General features: G+C 39.8%; 1 protein-coding gene across 1 annotated transcript; it reads right to left on the bottom strand.

Annotated features, from left to right (window-relative positions):
* Nucleotides 1-1,010: 1,010 nt before the first annotated feature.
* Nucleotides 1,011-14,320, bottom strand: ics (ras suppressor protein 1). Its single transcript, XM_076172635.1, has 7 exons — nt 14,104-14,320; nt 11,378-11,549; nt 10,820-10,938; nt 9,518-9,600; nt 8,129-8,243; nt 6,816-6,948; nt 1,011-2,078 (listed from the first exon to the last, which is right to left on the bottom strand). Exons 1-7 carry the CDS (start codon nt 14,210-14,212, stop codon nt 1,982-1,984), a joined length of 828 nt encoding a protein of 275 aa, XP_076028750.1. The 5' UTR covers nt 14,213-14,320; the 3' UTR covers nt 1,011-1,981.
* Nucleotides 14,321-16,615: the final 2,295 nt, after the last annotated feature.

Below are 16,615 nucleotides of genomic sequence, written 5' to 3'. Positions count from 1 at the left end.
TTGAGGTTGGGGTGTTAATGGGGAAGGTATAGGATCTGGGTTAGAGGTGGGGGGAAAAGGAGAGATTGGGGACAAAGGAAGGGGAGTACTGATTGGGGATAAGGGCAAAGGGAATTGGAGTGGGTAAGGGTGCTGGCTGTGGTTGGGGAGGTGGGAGTGGGGTTACTGGAGGGCAGGTAGAACATGTCCAAGTGTTTGTGTATTGGTTTATGTCAGCAAGTGTTGTACAAGTGAGGTGGGCCCAGTTTGTTTTGTTGGTGTGTGTGATTGTGTACAATGCAGTCTTCCATAATGTGTTGTATAGTATGGGGTGAAGTGTTGCATCCTGGACAGTTATCTGCGATGCAGTCATCCAGGCTCTTCTCATAGCTTAGAAGGGCTGGATGGTGGTTGGATGAACAATCATGTGATATTACACAATCCTGGTGCAGACTCATCTTCACTTCAGAGCAATCACTCTCCTCTACCTTCATACAAGCTATTAATTGTGCAGAAACTGTTGACCACCCTCAACAGACTTCTCCCTTATTCTTAGATCTGTAACACATTCCATAATGCATCCCCATCAACCCTGTCATATCCCTTCTTCAAATCCATGAGAACTCATTAAGACATAGTTTGCCAAAAACTTCTTGCATATCACAAAAATTTGATCTATGCACCATCTTTCTTTTCTAAACTCACACTGATAAGCAGCAACACTAACCCACTTGGCTAGCAAGCATCTCTGAATATATATACATACAGATACCAAGGCTTTTTCCCCTTATTTTGTGGTGGGGAATATCAATCAAGGAAAAAAATTAATTATAAGGTATCACAAAAACCAGATTCATATAATTCATTAAAATATTATTGATTAAGAACACAAAAATACATTTAAAGATGCCTGTTACTATAAAAGCATAACATGGCAAATTACAATTGCAGCACTCAAATATTACTGATGCATCATCATAGGGTACTGACTACACAAGTTTTATATAATCAATACTTCAGGAACTTTAACAATAATTGATGAATAATTTCCACTAAGACAAATACTGCGCCAAACTATCCCTCCTTTCTGCTACCCTCATTAAATCTCTCCTTTACCCCCTTTTGACTCCACTTCATCTTTCCTTAGCACCCTATAAAGGTAAACAGATGCAATTGTTGAGCTATACTGTGGAAAAGCTGTATCTCACTACATTACTTTTTGACCCAAGCACTGTGGTGTGGGACAGGGCAGCCCTTCATCCCCGAGATGCTAAAATGGGAGGGGTTGTTGAATGGATTTTATCTGCTTATGATAAAAAGCTGTAATCAATACATCAGGAACTATGCTTTGACTTGGTCACCCCACCCTTTATCATGGAGAAAATGTCTTCAGTAAATACAATACTGTGGTGTGGGGACAAGAATCATACTAATATGTTCCCTGTGTATCATAGCAAAGGGATTAAGAATCCAATTTTTACCTATTCCCACAGAATCCATGCAAAAGTATATTTTAACTTGACTGCCCAAGTTGTAAGGAGCACTGAGGTTTTTGTATATACTTTCTATTCCATTCTTAAAAAAGTTGGCACTTTTACAAAGTTCCTATATCAAAGTTGAAACAATTTGATTTATGAATATATGAGTAAAACATTTCCATATTTTCATGCTTGTATTGAAAATGTATGAACACAATACATTCAATCATACAAGATGAAAGCAATTAGTTTGAGATTTCTTTAGTATGTTATGATGAGGAAAAATATGTTTCAAGTGTAATTGCTCTACAAAAAAGGCACAGCAAAACAATAAGGCACAAAATATTTAGTCTAAATCAGTTGACTCTATACAATAAATAGTTAATATATGTAAGTCCACAAAAATATTACAAAAAATAAATTGTCACAATCTTCCTTCTACTTCACCCTACCCTAGACCTTTAAGTCAAATGAACACAGTAATATCAAGTATTAATATGACAAGGCAAAAGGTGGTAATCCATTTAGGCACTTTCTCGCTTTCGGGAAATTTTCCTGTTCTTAGCTTCATAGTTCTTTGGGGGTGGTTGTCCACTGGCTGAGATGTGGCGCTGGTACACACTGTAGAGAGAAGGAAGAAATATTAATGTAGAGTTACTCAATATGTTTCCATAATACCATATGTGTACTTGGAGGTAATCCATGACTGTTAATGGATATATGATGGTGAATTAGAGTATATACATACATACATATACCAAGGCTTTTTCCCTTACAAGGGAGGTAGCCAAAAAGGGAAAGGCATAAAATCATTTCCACCCATTCCATCCCTAAATACACTCCACACCCCTCCACCCTCCCTCTTATCTTAGCACCTCCTGGATGACGGGTCATCCCTGCACCTTGTCCACTGCCCTGGGTCAGAAGCAGTGTCGCAAGACACAGCACACCCACCTCTCCGTCCCCCCATTGCATAAAAGGAGAGGACGGGGAGAAATCCCTTTGGGCTGCGTCAAATTTTGCTCACACATACTACCTCACCCCCCACCCATTCCACCTTATGCAATCACATCATCCATATACAACCATTCTCCATTCACCCCTGTCTTTTGTCCTCTCCTGTCCTTCCTCAACAGACATTCCCCTCTTCCCCAAAGCCCCCTTCACCCCATCCATCCATCTCATCCTAGGATGTCCCCTCATGTTCACTCCCTCCACATCTGCCTTCCATACCTCTTTTACTAGTCTTTCTTCACTCATTCTTTCCATGCGTCCAAACCATCCTAATATTCTTTCATCAACCATATCTTCTAGCTCCTTTTCCACCCCTGTTCTCCTCCTCACCTCCTCATTTCTCACGCTATCTAGCCTAGTAACCCCCATCATACTTCTCAGACACCTCATCTCAAACACATTCAAACTCCTTCTCTCTTCTTCTCTTATGTTCCATGTTTCTGCCCCATACAGTGCTGTTGGCACAATCACTCCTTCATACAGTCTCCTCTTTGCATCCATTCCCAAATGTCTATTCCTCATTACACTCTTCAATCCACCAATGCATTTACTCGCTTCTCTCAATCTACATTCTACCTCCACCTTTTCCTGCCACATTTGCACCCAAGTATCTAAAACTATCCACTTCCTCCAGTCGCTCTCCCTTAATGCTCACTTCCAGTCTACTGCCACTTTCACCCCTTGTACATCTCATCACCTTACTTTTACCCACATTTATCTTTAGCTTTCTTCTATCACATACTCTCCCAAACTCTGCCACCAACTTCCTCAATCCCTCCTCCGATCCTGCCACAAGCGCAGTGTTGTCCGCAAACAACAGCTGGCTCACCTCCCACTTTTCTCCATTTTCTTTAACCATCTCCAATCCCTTGCCCACTTCCCTTGCATTTACCTCTCGCACCACCCCATCCATGTATAAGTTGAACAGCCAGGGCGACATAACGCATCCCTGACGAAGTCCCACCTTTACCTCGAACCACTCACTCTCTCCATTTCCAATCCTGACACAAGCTCTACTACTTAGAATTAGAGTAAAGCCTTTTTTATAAGGGGGAAGTTGAGAGGCAAGAAAAGTGTGCAAGTTACTTGCATGTGTAAACATCTGCTTGACAAAGAAAATTTATTTGGCACACATCAAATAACTTGTAGCAAGTAACACACACACTTGACTTGCCTCTTAATTTGTCCCGTGTAAACAAGGCTCAAAAGAAGCAAGTAAATATCTGGTCAGAATGAAGTATTACGATTTTTTTTTTATTAAAAGTATGGAGTGACTGTACCCAAAACACTATACAGAGCAGAGACCTGAAATGTAAGGGGGACAGGAAGGAAGAGCCTGAATGTATTTAGATCAAGTCCTTGAGAAATTGAATGTTTTTGGATCAAGTCCTTGAGAAATATAGATGTTGCAAGAATACATTGAGTGAGAAATATGGAGGTGACTGTATGGTGGTAGGAAGGGGGCTATTGGATAAGGTATAGAGTGCTAAGGTGGCTTGGGGATGATGAAAACAATAAACGAGGAAAGACTTGCAAAAGAATTATGGAAAGCAAAAGTGGATACAATGAACCTGAGCAGAAAACCAAGAATGAGGTGGATGGATGGAGGGAATGGGGAGGTTTAAATATAGGTAGAATGTCAAGTTCTTCTTGAATGATTTTATGCCTTTTCCTTTTTGGCTACCTCCCTTGTAAGGGGGAAAAAGCCTTGGTATATGTATGTAGAATGTCGAGTATGTAAAACAGGGTGCAACAGACATGAGTAAATTGAGGGAGATTGTGAGTAGATGATGGGATGGAAATACCTGAAGGATGTTCTTCTCATGTATTTCATAAATCACTCTGAATAGATGAGGAGGGGTTTGGCATATGAAGTGTTGAGAGTAAATCAACTCTAACTACTGACCATCTTGTGAAAGAGCTGTTCCCTTTTGAACTGCCTCTGACCAAACGGTGCAAGAGAGATTGATTTGGTTTAATGTCACAAACTCCCCCCTATCAGGAGGCTAGGACAGTACCCCTTACAGAGGACTTTGTGGTGTGGAATTTAATGAACCATGCCCTTGGTTCAACTTCACCGGTGGCAGGGTTCGAACAAGTAATAACACCCTATTCCCCTTGGCCAGTGAGCCAAGAAAGGACAGGAATAATCTTATCCCAGAGGTTCTAAATGGGAGGGGTGGTTAATTGGATTTCAGTTGAGTACAAGATGATGTCTGTCGGACAAGCAACAGCTATCCAAGATACAAAAGTCAAGTCTATAGTCAGACATCTTCAAAATCTACATAAGATAATTAATGAAGAAATGGGTTTTTCTTCAATGAAATATGTCTACAGGAAAACCTTTTGCTGATTTATAGAAATAATTATATAAATATATATATATATCACTTGGACACCGCTCAGGCCAATAGTAAGGGTGCCCGAGTTAAAGATGAGAGAAAAGGCTCAACTTTGGAGGAGCACCACTGTCACATCCTTGGGCCCAAGCTCCTCATGTCTACCTCACTGTGCAATCTGTCCAACTCTCTGCCTCTGGGCTAAGTTTGGGCCAAATCGGTCACCTGCTGATTTTGGGCAAAATCCCTTTGAGAATCTTTTTTTCAATTTGGGGTCATTTTGGTCACCTGCTCAGATTTACCTACCATCTCACTCACAGGTCAAGTGGGGCCCAGGGCTCCTGTAGAGTCCACTTGGACACTGCTTAGGCCAACAGTATGGGCACCCGAGGCCCAAAAATGATAAATAGGAGAAAAGGCTTAAATTCAGAAGAGCACCATCTTCACGCCCTTGGACCCAGGCTCCTCGCGTCTACCTCACCATGCACTGTACCCGACTCTCCCTCTGGGCTATGTTTGGGCCTGTTAGGAGTAGTCCTCACCTCTTCACTCCTGTCCTCACCTCTTCTATGTCCATGACATTTGGACCTCCAAGGCCAGCATTGGCCAGCCATGACTAAACCTGCACCTCAGCCAGCCACATGATATAAACAACTGGATCCATTGAGGAATGAATACCCTCTGTTTTTGTGAGTCACCGGCATCAACATTTTTATCTCTGACTTCCCACACAGCACATGTGACCTCACACCAATTAGGAGCACGGGTCATGACCTGCCCACGTATATAAAGGATGGACCATCACCTGAAGATGCAGACAGCCTTGGAGCAGTATATGTGAACCTGGCTCGCATCTCTTTGTTTTCTTGCCTCCTCCCCCCTTTTTGTTACCTTGCAAGCAGATTACCCATGGACACAACTTGAAACACAGTCATCACCTCCTTTGCTGTCTCATACCTCCCCCCACCCCCCCATGGTGCCCAACATTCATAGTTAAATAAACCCAACTTTCTCCCCATCAGAGTTTGCATGAACAGCCATATTCCCAAGTGACTTTATTTTCCTTCCAGACATAGTGTACTCTTTGACTGTCATACTGACAATAACTGAGTGAGTAGCTTTTGTTTCTGGGTCATAGCCATAGACCTATGATTAATCTCCAGTTATTACTTGTTTCAAGAAATCTGTGTCATTTGTAGCAGCTTGAAGCAAGCCTGTGAATCTTCAGCATGTAATTCCTTCTGCTCATGGGTCAGGAGACGCATGACGAATTTAGCTGCCACACAATGGTCAAACAGTACACTTTTTTACTAAACCATGTCTGGTGGGTAAATGAGGTTTTACATAGGAGTATAGCCACTCAAGCATACACAATAGGGTCTTCTGTTTGTGTCCACCAAGTTCTATTAGGACTGCATGGCCAGTTCTGCAAATATTCATACATACTACCAAAGGCTTCTTCCCCCTTACAAGGGAGGTAGCCAAAAACAAAGGGATAAAAACCACTCCCACTCATTCCATCCCTACCACACCACCCAATTCCCTCCCTTTTATCTTGGCAGCTCCTGGATGACGGGTCATCCCTGCATCTTGTCCGCCTGATATTTTCTGGCCAGACCTCATATGTGTGTGTATATATATATATATATATATATATATATATATATATATGTGCATGAAGTATTAGTCATTAGTGTAAGACTGTTTCTATGTCACTGGCTTACAGAAGTAGGAGAAGGGGAGCAGTTTCCTATTGTCAGCTCTTTTTATGTGAAAAAGTGAACGAAATACAGTTGAAGTTGATAGACAGATTTTGGGCCTTGTATGGAGACTGTGTCAAAGTTCCTTAGTGTTGTACTTCCAGATGAAGGTGAGGGTGATGATGAGTTTTGAGGATAAGCACCAAGTAGGTATATCATGCAGGCCCACCACTTGCTCATAATTATCATTGGTCCCTCACAAGATTACATATCCTAAGAGACTGTATCAGGCTTCAAAAACTCACAATTTGTAAGATTCATTGCGGAGCATGTCAATGACGTGAGTAGGACCCAAGAGCAACTGGTCAGCAATCATGGGTACCCAAGGGTTGTTTTCCAGCCGGATGCAAGACTTGCTACCCAGTAGATCCAAATGACCTGGAAAAAAAGAAAAATTATAGAAAATACATAAAATTATGAACATGCATCTAGGTTACTCATGTCTTTATTAAGAAACCCCATTTTCTAACACCACTTCTTGAAGGCTAGGATGGTGCCCCTTACAGAGGACTTTGTAGCGTGGAATTTAATGAACCAACCAACTTTGCTGGTGGCAGGGTTTGAACTGCCATGCCCTTGACCTTCACCGCAAGTAACGACGCCCATACCTGCTCAGCCAGTGAGCTTCCTTCTTGATTCATGAACCATCATATTTCAATTATTAAACTTTTAGGGCGTCATCACTTGCGGCGAAGGTTGAGGGGGATGGCGGTTCGAACCCTGCCATTGGCGAAGTTGAACCAAGGGCATGGTTTATTAAATTCCACGCTACAAAGCCCCTGTGAGGAACACCGTCCTAGCCTTCTGGTAGGGGGGAGTTTGTGACGTTAAACCATATCACATCAAGAGGTGGCTGTATAGTGTAAAGGATGAAGGAACAATGTGTCAAGAAGGGGCATTTTAAGTGGATAAGGTATATGACAGGGTTGACAGAAAGATAAGAAATAGAGACAGTGAATGGTCTGAGATGACAGGGTTGTGTAATATCACCATAGATGTCCTGTATACATGGATAAGAGGGGTTGGAGCTAAATGCAAGGGTGATGCAATTGTTGCCTTAAGTTTAACCTCTTCACTCTGGGGCACATCGCACGTCTGGCAGCATTAGCTGCCCGACGTGCGATGTTGCGTCATAATAATCGCATTATAAAAAATAAAGTCAGTGCTCAATCGTTTGTTCTCTTTCACCCGTGTATTTTGATAACCATAGAAAATTGATGAAGCCAGTTTAGAGAGAATTGAAATTACGTAGGTACAACTACAATAAATATAATCAAGATGGCGACGTCGGCATCATCGAGTACCCACTTGCTCCTCATGCCGCCTGCGTAGGTGTCACCGTATGGAAGTGGTTAAGTGGAAAACCTGCAGACCCAAAGTAGTGGCTGACAATGGACCTTAGAACCTTCCATAGATCTCTCTGGGAAGAAACTTTGGACTGCTTTCTGTGTTTTATCAATGAGGAACTATTTCTATGCCATTGGTTCAAAGTGGGAAAAAAAAATAAAATAAAATACAATAAAATAAATGAAATAAAATAAAATAAATAATAAATTACCAATCTCAGGAGGAAGAACTTCAATTCTGTTGCCCTGAATGTGCAACTCCCGCAGACGTGCCAGCTCCCCTACCTCTCGTGGAAGAGCAATTAAGTCATTTTCTCTTAGCACCAGCTGAAATTAAAACAGTTGTATAAATGAGGGGCAACTAAAATCCTAAAACATTCTGTGAAAAAACCAGAGAAGAAACAACAGAATGAAGGAAAAACTGCAAAAAAAGATAGAAATGAATACACAAAAATCTGAAGTCAGGAAGAAATAAATGAAACAATCAATTGGCCCTGGTTTCTCTTGGTTTTGTTATACATGGCAAGTAATTGGTAGCAACATGGTGAAAATATTGCACCCTGAGGGATTCCATTTTGAAAATAGGACATCATTTTCTGAGGTGAAATGAAGTGAATAGAGAGTATCTGGTAACCCCTTACGATCACGACAGGCTAGCAGAGCATGAGGGAGAACAAAGCAAGTCACTCCTATGCAGTCATTGGAAAAGGATACTCAAGTAACCACTCTCTCTGGGACCCTCCCTTTTTTCACACTGGTTTTCTTCATTTCCCTAAAGGTTGCATCATTACCCTGGCACCTACAAAGGAACTAACTAAATAAGTAATTGCCCAAATCATTGGGCTGAAAAAGGCAGGCTATGGAATTAAAGAAATCAGTGAAATGCTGTAGGTTTACAAGTCCACAGTCAAGTTATGCATGGTGTGATTTTGGGAGGGAGGAGGGATGGAGATACTATCATAGAAACCTTGAACAGGGTGTCATAAGAAGACTTCTCCAAGGGTTTTGAGCATCATAAGGCATACTTTAAAGTCAAATCCAAGAACAGCAGCAAAATATCTTAAGAAGTTTTCTTAGTACACCCTGTCTTAGGTTCCTGAAATGGTATCTCCAGCTCTCCTCCCTCTCAAAATCAAGCCATGTATTTTTTGATTTTGGACTTGGCCACCTTCAATATTTCATCGATTTCTTTAGTTCCATGGCCTGCTTTCTTTAGTCCAATGATTTGGGCAATTACTTCTTTAGTTAATTCCTTTGTAGGTCCCATGGTAACAATACAGCCCCTAGGGAAATGAAGAAAAGTAGCTTGAAAAAAGGCTCTTCCCACAGCAGCATGGGAGCAACTGGCTATGTTCTCCCTCATGCTCCACTCTGCTGGCCTGGTGTGATGGCAGCAGGTTACCAGATACTTTCTATATTTTTTAACCCAGAAAATTACATTTTATTTTTGCCATAACTATGTGGCTGCAAAGGGTAGGGGCCACATACTTTTGAAGAGTACTGTACAATATACATGGCTAACTTTTCAATACTATATTTGAAGAAAAAAAAGTTAATTCTAAGCACAACATAATCAAGTAGTACATCTTTCAATTACTTACAATCTGAAGGTTCCTGAAGTTCTTTATATCTGTAGACAGAACTTCGAAGTCATTATCCCCCATGTAGAGTGCTCGCAAAGATTCTGTGTTAAAATTCAATAACTAATGAATATATGTAAATAAACCATTCCATCTTCACAATACAAATAGTCTTTATAGATGATTAGTTTATGACAGAAAACCACACTTCATACAATTCTTACACACAATCAAAATACTTAGAAATACTATGTATTTTCCCCATGAAAAAAATTAAGTTTTACTAAGCATGCACAGGGCAGTGGACAAGGTGCAGGGATGACCCATCATCCAGGAGGTGCTAAGATGGGAGGGAGGGTGGAGGGGAGTGGAGTGTATTTGGGGATGGAATGGGTGGGAATGATTTTATGCCTTTTTCTTTTTGGCTACCTCCCTTGCAAGGGGGAAAAAGCCTTGGTACATGTATGTATGTAAGTTTTACTAAGCATGCACAGGGCAGTGGACAAGGTGCAGGGATAACCCGTCAACCAGGAGGTACTAAGATGGGAGGGAGGGGGGAGGGTGGAGGGGAGTGGAGTGTATTTGGGGATGGAATGGGTGGAAATAATTTTATGCCTTTTTCTTTTTGGCTACCTCCCTTGTAAGAGGGAAAAAGCCTTGGTATATGTATGTATGTAAGCATGCACAGTTGTATACTTCCTTACTCTATTCTACGGTGCTCTATCACCACTGGTTTCAGAGTAAGGGCACGATCACCACTACATCTCCAGTAATTAATTTACTTCACATTGTGAAAAGGGTTTTGGAAGGCCATCTGTGAGTTGCCTGAACCATAGCCTTTCTCGACCCTTCCTCATCCCTTACCTACCCCATCCCTACCTTTTCCAAGGCTTTCATACACTTATCTTATAATCCGCATCTTTGTACTATAAAACTCCAACAAGAGAAACATTGTACTGTACATTTAATGAAAGACTTATCCTTAAAGGGTGTTTACTTTGCCAAGGGATTTTTCCCCCTTACAAGGGACGTAGCCAACTCAAAAGGCATGTACCCACTCCCACCCATTCCACCACCCTCTCATCTTAGCTCCTCATGGATAACAGTTCATCTATGTATCCACCCACTGTCCTGGGTCAGAAACAATGTAGCATGACAGAGTACATCCATAGCAAGTTCGCTTCATTTACTTCGTGACCTCCCCACCCCCCGAATTTTTTTTTTTAAATAAATAAATATATAAATAAATAAATAAAATAAATAAATATGAAATAAATCAATTATATACATAAATAAAACTTAATAACTTAAAAATCAACTTACCCAACATAAAGAAATTGCCTGGTAAAGTTTCTTCAGATATATTATTGTATGTGAAATCCAGTACCTCAAGTACAGGAAAAGAACCAAAACCACGTGGTAGTGAATCAAGTCTGTTCATCCTGAAAAAGAAAATTCATGGTTATCAAAAAACAAAATCCTGTACTCATTGATCTGTTTTTCAGAAAGCCTCTTATCCTTTATAGCAAATTTCTTTTAAGACCTATATGTTCCAGTTTCTCCTACAACTTTTTTTTTAGGTAAATGGGAAACCAAATAGTGTCTTGAATTTTTTTTTAACACTTCCTTTTTTAGTTATCATTTTGTTACATAATGGTCTATCACTCTTCTGTAAAACTCTGTTTTCTCCATTTCAGTCTGTTCATCATATTTTGTTGGCTTCATTTACTAAATTTCAAATTTTTGCTCTCATGAATAAAAATTAATAACAACAATTAATGAAAATGCTCATGTCTGGGCTCAATTTTTTTATTGAAAAAAAAAAAAAAAAAAAAAAAAAAAAATATATATATATATATATATATATAAGTACACACTCACCCCACATTAAGAATCCTCAGTTTGTTCAGAGATGAGATAGAAGTGGGTAGTTCCTCAATCCAATTATTGAAAAGGTTAAGAATTTCCAAATTAATAAGATTGGCTATGGCAGGAGGAACCATTGTCAGGCGATTATGCGTCAGGGTTAACCGCGTAATGTTTTCCATGTGCACTGAAAGTATAGAGACAATTAATTTTGAGAGACAAATTTTGCTATTCATAAGTCAATCTAGTGTCTTTGATCTCTTGAGGGGAAATAAAGATTTTTGGGTGGGGAGATATTACTAGTAAACAACCAAAAGATAACATGAAAGTCAACTCAAATTTTCTGTTTCTGAAAATGTAAAGGAAAAAAAGGGAGGGGGAGGCCTCCAATTTTTCCTCCCTATGAAACATAAAAACAAACTAACCTAACCTATTAAATGTACATAGATAGAAAGACTTTATTTGGCAATGAATCAATGTACATGAAGTGCAAATAATGACAAGAACACATAGTTTGGAATAATAAATGCAAATTGCCGAGGATAACACAAAAAGCATGTACGCTTATTTCCATTGTGGTCATCAGATTGTTATTCTACACTAAGTCACACTGACAACATACATAGGGGGTTAAGGGGACCAGAGACAATCATGAGTAATACCAGTCAGAACACATATGACACATAAACATTGTTATAGTTTAGCTAATATTACTAAAATGTTTGTACACATAGGAATATTGAGACCAAAAATTTGAGCACCATCACAAAAAGGAACATTGCAATAAGCAAAGGAACAACAAAATAATATTAAACTGTAACAAAACAGTATGAGTGAGTACTATATCAGAGTAGTACCATTAATGATATACTGCATTATTCTACAGCTGTATCAACATGTATGAGTGAGTACTATATCAGAGTAGTACCATTAATGATATACTACAATATTCTACATCTGTAACAACATGTAGTTATAGTGAATGCTACACTGCAGCTAGGGTCACCTATTAATTAAATCTAACATTTAACCTGAATCTCAGGACGGAGTGGGCAATTAGTATGAGCACTAGGGAGTAGTACATTATAACCTGAAGCATCAGGGTAGGGTACAGGGGACTAGTACTCGAATGAGTAAAACAACAAGGAGAATGAGGAAAAAGGTCAGATCATAACTGTTCTTGGACCCTACCTGAGATATATACCATATTATGACTGGCAAAACAAAGGTGGAAACCAATTTGTAAACATCAATCATTGTTATACTAAACTAAACTTCTGAAGAACAAAATAAAAAAGGGGGGGAGGTCAGAACAGTTATGAGTGAACACAGATTTGGATGGTATTACTCATGGAATCAGGTATCCCTCACTAAGCTAGTAGTACACAAAATCAAGGCTGTTCTCTGTCCATAGCTAAGACATATAGTAACCCTTGACTTATTTCTTGAAGGTAACCTTGTTATTTGACTTCTTAATGGACACAGGTAGTGAGTTCCATACATACATAGTATCACTCACCTAATTTATCCCAGTGTGTACTATCACTGATATAAACAAACCATTGGAAATAATATTAAACATCCTAACAAGCTTATTGTGGACGGTCTGAATACTTTTTAGATGACTAGTTATTCCATTGAGCCCTCAACAATAATAACCCATCTCATTACATAACAAACTTAACCAACTGAATGCAACTGATAGCACACTACTCAATTATCTGCAGCCTACCACCAGCACCACACTAAGATTCCTCCTTCTCTCCCATCTCTTTTATCCTAAAGAGTTAAGGGCACTCTTGGAGTGTAATATGAGTTTAGCAATAAGATTTGCTCCCCTATCTCAACAATACTAAATATGTAAAGACTACAAATAATACTTTGTATGCTCAAACTAAGGTAATTTGTACAGATGGTTGGTAACTGATTTGACCAAGTTAGGCATGGAAAGGATGGGTATAGGAAAAATAGTGTTGGCAGACAGAACTGCTACAATCCAAGAGTGCTGCGTTAAGAACCTACATCCAAAACAAATTGTGCAATTAGAGTAAAATGCTGAAATAATATCCAAATCTTAACCTGATAAAAAATATGAGAAGATCTTTACAATAATACATTAAATGTAAAGGGTCATAATTGAGATACAATTCATGCTATAGATGGACTTAGAGAAATGTTTGGTTCTATTCTATTATAATGCAAACACATTTTCATTTCCTTCTTGTGTTGCATCTGGAAGATGTATTTTTTCTATGGAATGGTTATGCTAGGTTATGGTAGGTTATATTAGGTGAGGAGCTATTGGCCAATATAAGTTTCATGTTATCAGTATTTGGGTGATTCAAGAATTTTACCAAATTTCATCAACCACAGAAAGACCTATTTACTGAAATATCTTGCCATGAACAAATGGAGTTGAAATATTCTTTGAAAGCTCTAAGGCAAAGCTATATATATCTACATGAGGACAGGGTGCTGTAGCTCTTAAAGAATCTACCAAAAAAAAAAAAACATGAAAAATATAGAAGTCCTAGACCTAGTGGGCAAGGGTATAACGAGCAAGAAAATATTATATCGTATACAGAAGTAATAGCCTTATTCTTATACAATATTCAAATCGCCTAATATAAGGAGAATGCGTACAATGAAATTTATCCATGAAATTGTCGTGGAATTGCTCTCCATACAAATAAAGGGCGTGTCTATCCACCTGCCACTTATATGCAATATTAAATACTTACAGAGGCCTGGTAGGTCCTCTATTGATGTTATTTGTTTCTCCTGAAGATCCAGCTCAGGGTTTCCCGTTTCTTGGGCTTCATCGAGGACCTTTTTCGCCGCTTTCGACATTTTTACTTCAACTTAACTCTTCCCCCACTACCAAAATAGTCGACTACGATCGTACGACGACAACCCTCGGCAACTGCCCACACTCTATCTGCCCGTGCCTACGCAAGTGCTACGATAAACACTGTTCATCTTACCCTATAAGTCAAGTGAGGTTTACCTTATATTTTTATATCTTATAATGGGCAGGAACGCAAACTATATAACACAAACATATCACGATTATAGTGAGAATTATGAGGCAGCCCTGTCAGTTTATTCCATTGTTTGAAATGGTAAACATTATGTTTTAGATGGATACATTTACGTAGGCGTTAGGACCACGGGGTTGTGTTCGTACATCCGGTCTTTTCCTTCACTTATAAAACTCGTTCATGTTGTTGGCCTGTATTATAATTTCATCCAACTTGATCCATGTCTACACATCTACGTAGAAAGCTATACTTCCTAATATTTTTCAAACAAGTTTGTGAGGTGTGAATGTGTGTGAGGTTGGAAAACAACGGCACGAGAGTAGATAATGCGAAAGTGAAGTGAAAGGTATGAGAGATATGAAATGGGAGGGAAGATAGAGGCTAGCTAGGTCTAGAAATAGGATTACGTAGGGATTAATTGTGCCCGAGAAAATAGTTAAAGGTGACATCGCCAGCTTGTCCTGCAGCAGCGACATGGATCATCATTAAAGAGATCGAGTTGCTGTTTGATAATTATATCTGCACTTCCATTCGTAGCTGTCTTAGCAATGCAACCTTTTAGCTTTATTCCTGGCGCTAATGTACTGTTTCCCGAATTTAAGGTCAGAACTTACTAGAACTCCCAAGTCTCTCTCGCATTTAGGTTTCTCCAAAAAAGTGTTATCTAAGCAAATCTGCTTTCGGGGCTGTGGAACCCTACGTTTTAGCACTCTGCACTTTGAGATACTTATGTCTATTTGCCATTTCACCGACCACGTGAACAATTTGTTAAGATCCTGCAGAATCTCGGGGTCTTCTCCTGAGCTAATTAGGTGTCCTATTTTAGTGTTGTCTGCAAACTTATTAACATCACTATGAATTCCACTGTCTATATTGTTTCTCTTGGTCCAGATCTTGTTGTGGGCAGGCTCTTTCACTTGTTACAGGGCGACTTATGTTTGTGTCGACAGTGAACAAGGAGAGATGAGAGACTTTTACACTTGTGCCAATATCTCCCACTTGAATTAGAAAAAAAGTAGAGGACCCGGAACTGAGCCTTGTGGTACTCCACTGACGACATCTCTCTCCTCTGACTTGTGGCCGTCTACCTTGACTGCATATGCCCTGCTAGGAAAGCATATAACCACTTCTCTAATTTACCTGTCATGCCGAGAGACCTGACTTAGCGGAGTAGAATGCCGTGGTCGACTTTGTCAAATTATTTTGCTAAATAAGTTAACACAAAGTCCATGTTCTTTCTCTCGGCCAGATTTTGAAGCATCCAGTCACAGTGTGCCAGCAGTTTGGAGTGACAGGATTTTCCTTTTCTGAAGCCATGTTGGTTGCCGCTGAAGTGACCTGATGACGCCAGTGCAGATTTTGTTGGGGTGTCCGACATGACCCATGGGCACACGTCGCTGACTATCACCCAGTCACACCAAGCTTACGACCTGTTTCTGGACAGTTGCAGGTAGTCTTTAGAATTAGCTGATAGTCGGTAATGAGATAGATCAATAGATAGATATATTACAGCACACACTGAATAGTCTCCAGAATATAGATTTTCATCTTATCAACCACATTAACTTTTTCCATTTCAATTCCTTGCATAAGTTTTGTGTCGCCGACCAATCGCTTGATTTTCGGTCGAAGGTGGTCGGAAACAGGTCGTAAGATTGGTGTAACTGGGGCTTTAAGGACTAATGGGAGGGGAGATCTTCTCGCTCCTTTATTGTACCGGGAGACACTTTTCATTTCATTCTGGCCCCCACCAGACTACCTGGTTTATCTCCGTGACACCTTCATGTCAGCTCCAGACTTAAGCCATGTGGCGGCACATTAGGTATTTCTCGCTAGCATGCTACCTACTTTTACTACTTCGTTTGAGTAGAAACGAACTAGCTTATGGTTTTTTGTTTTTCAAATTTCCAAATGTCAAATTACTCATACGTCATATAGAGAGAAGCTGGATAACGAACTAAGAGAAGTTAAACCTACACGAATGTTGGACACATTATTGAGATGTTCTTACGGAAGTTTAGAATACTGTAACCGAAGTCGTTTGTACTCAAACGAAGTAGAAAAAACATTTTGAATGCTAGCCTAGTGTGCCGTCACCTTACTAATGCAGCTAATGTAATCAGGACTATTATCGTCACCGCTCTTGTTTTCCACTTTTGGAGCAGACATGGTGACCTCTGCCCCCACGGACTTCTGATGGACTATGGACTAC

Source organism: Oratosquilla oratoria, chromosome 33, assembly GCF_046742065.1.
Source record: "Oratosquilla oratoria isolate Oo_2021 chromosome 33, ASM4674206v1, whole genome shotgun sequence".
Classification (NCBI taxonomy): domain Eukaryota; kingdom Metazoa; phylum Arthropoda; class Malacostraca; order Stomatopoda; family Squillidae; genus Oratosquilla; species Oratosquilla oratoria.
This window is presented reverse-complemented; position numbering and strand designations above follow the sequence as displayed.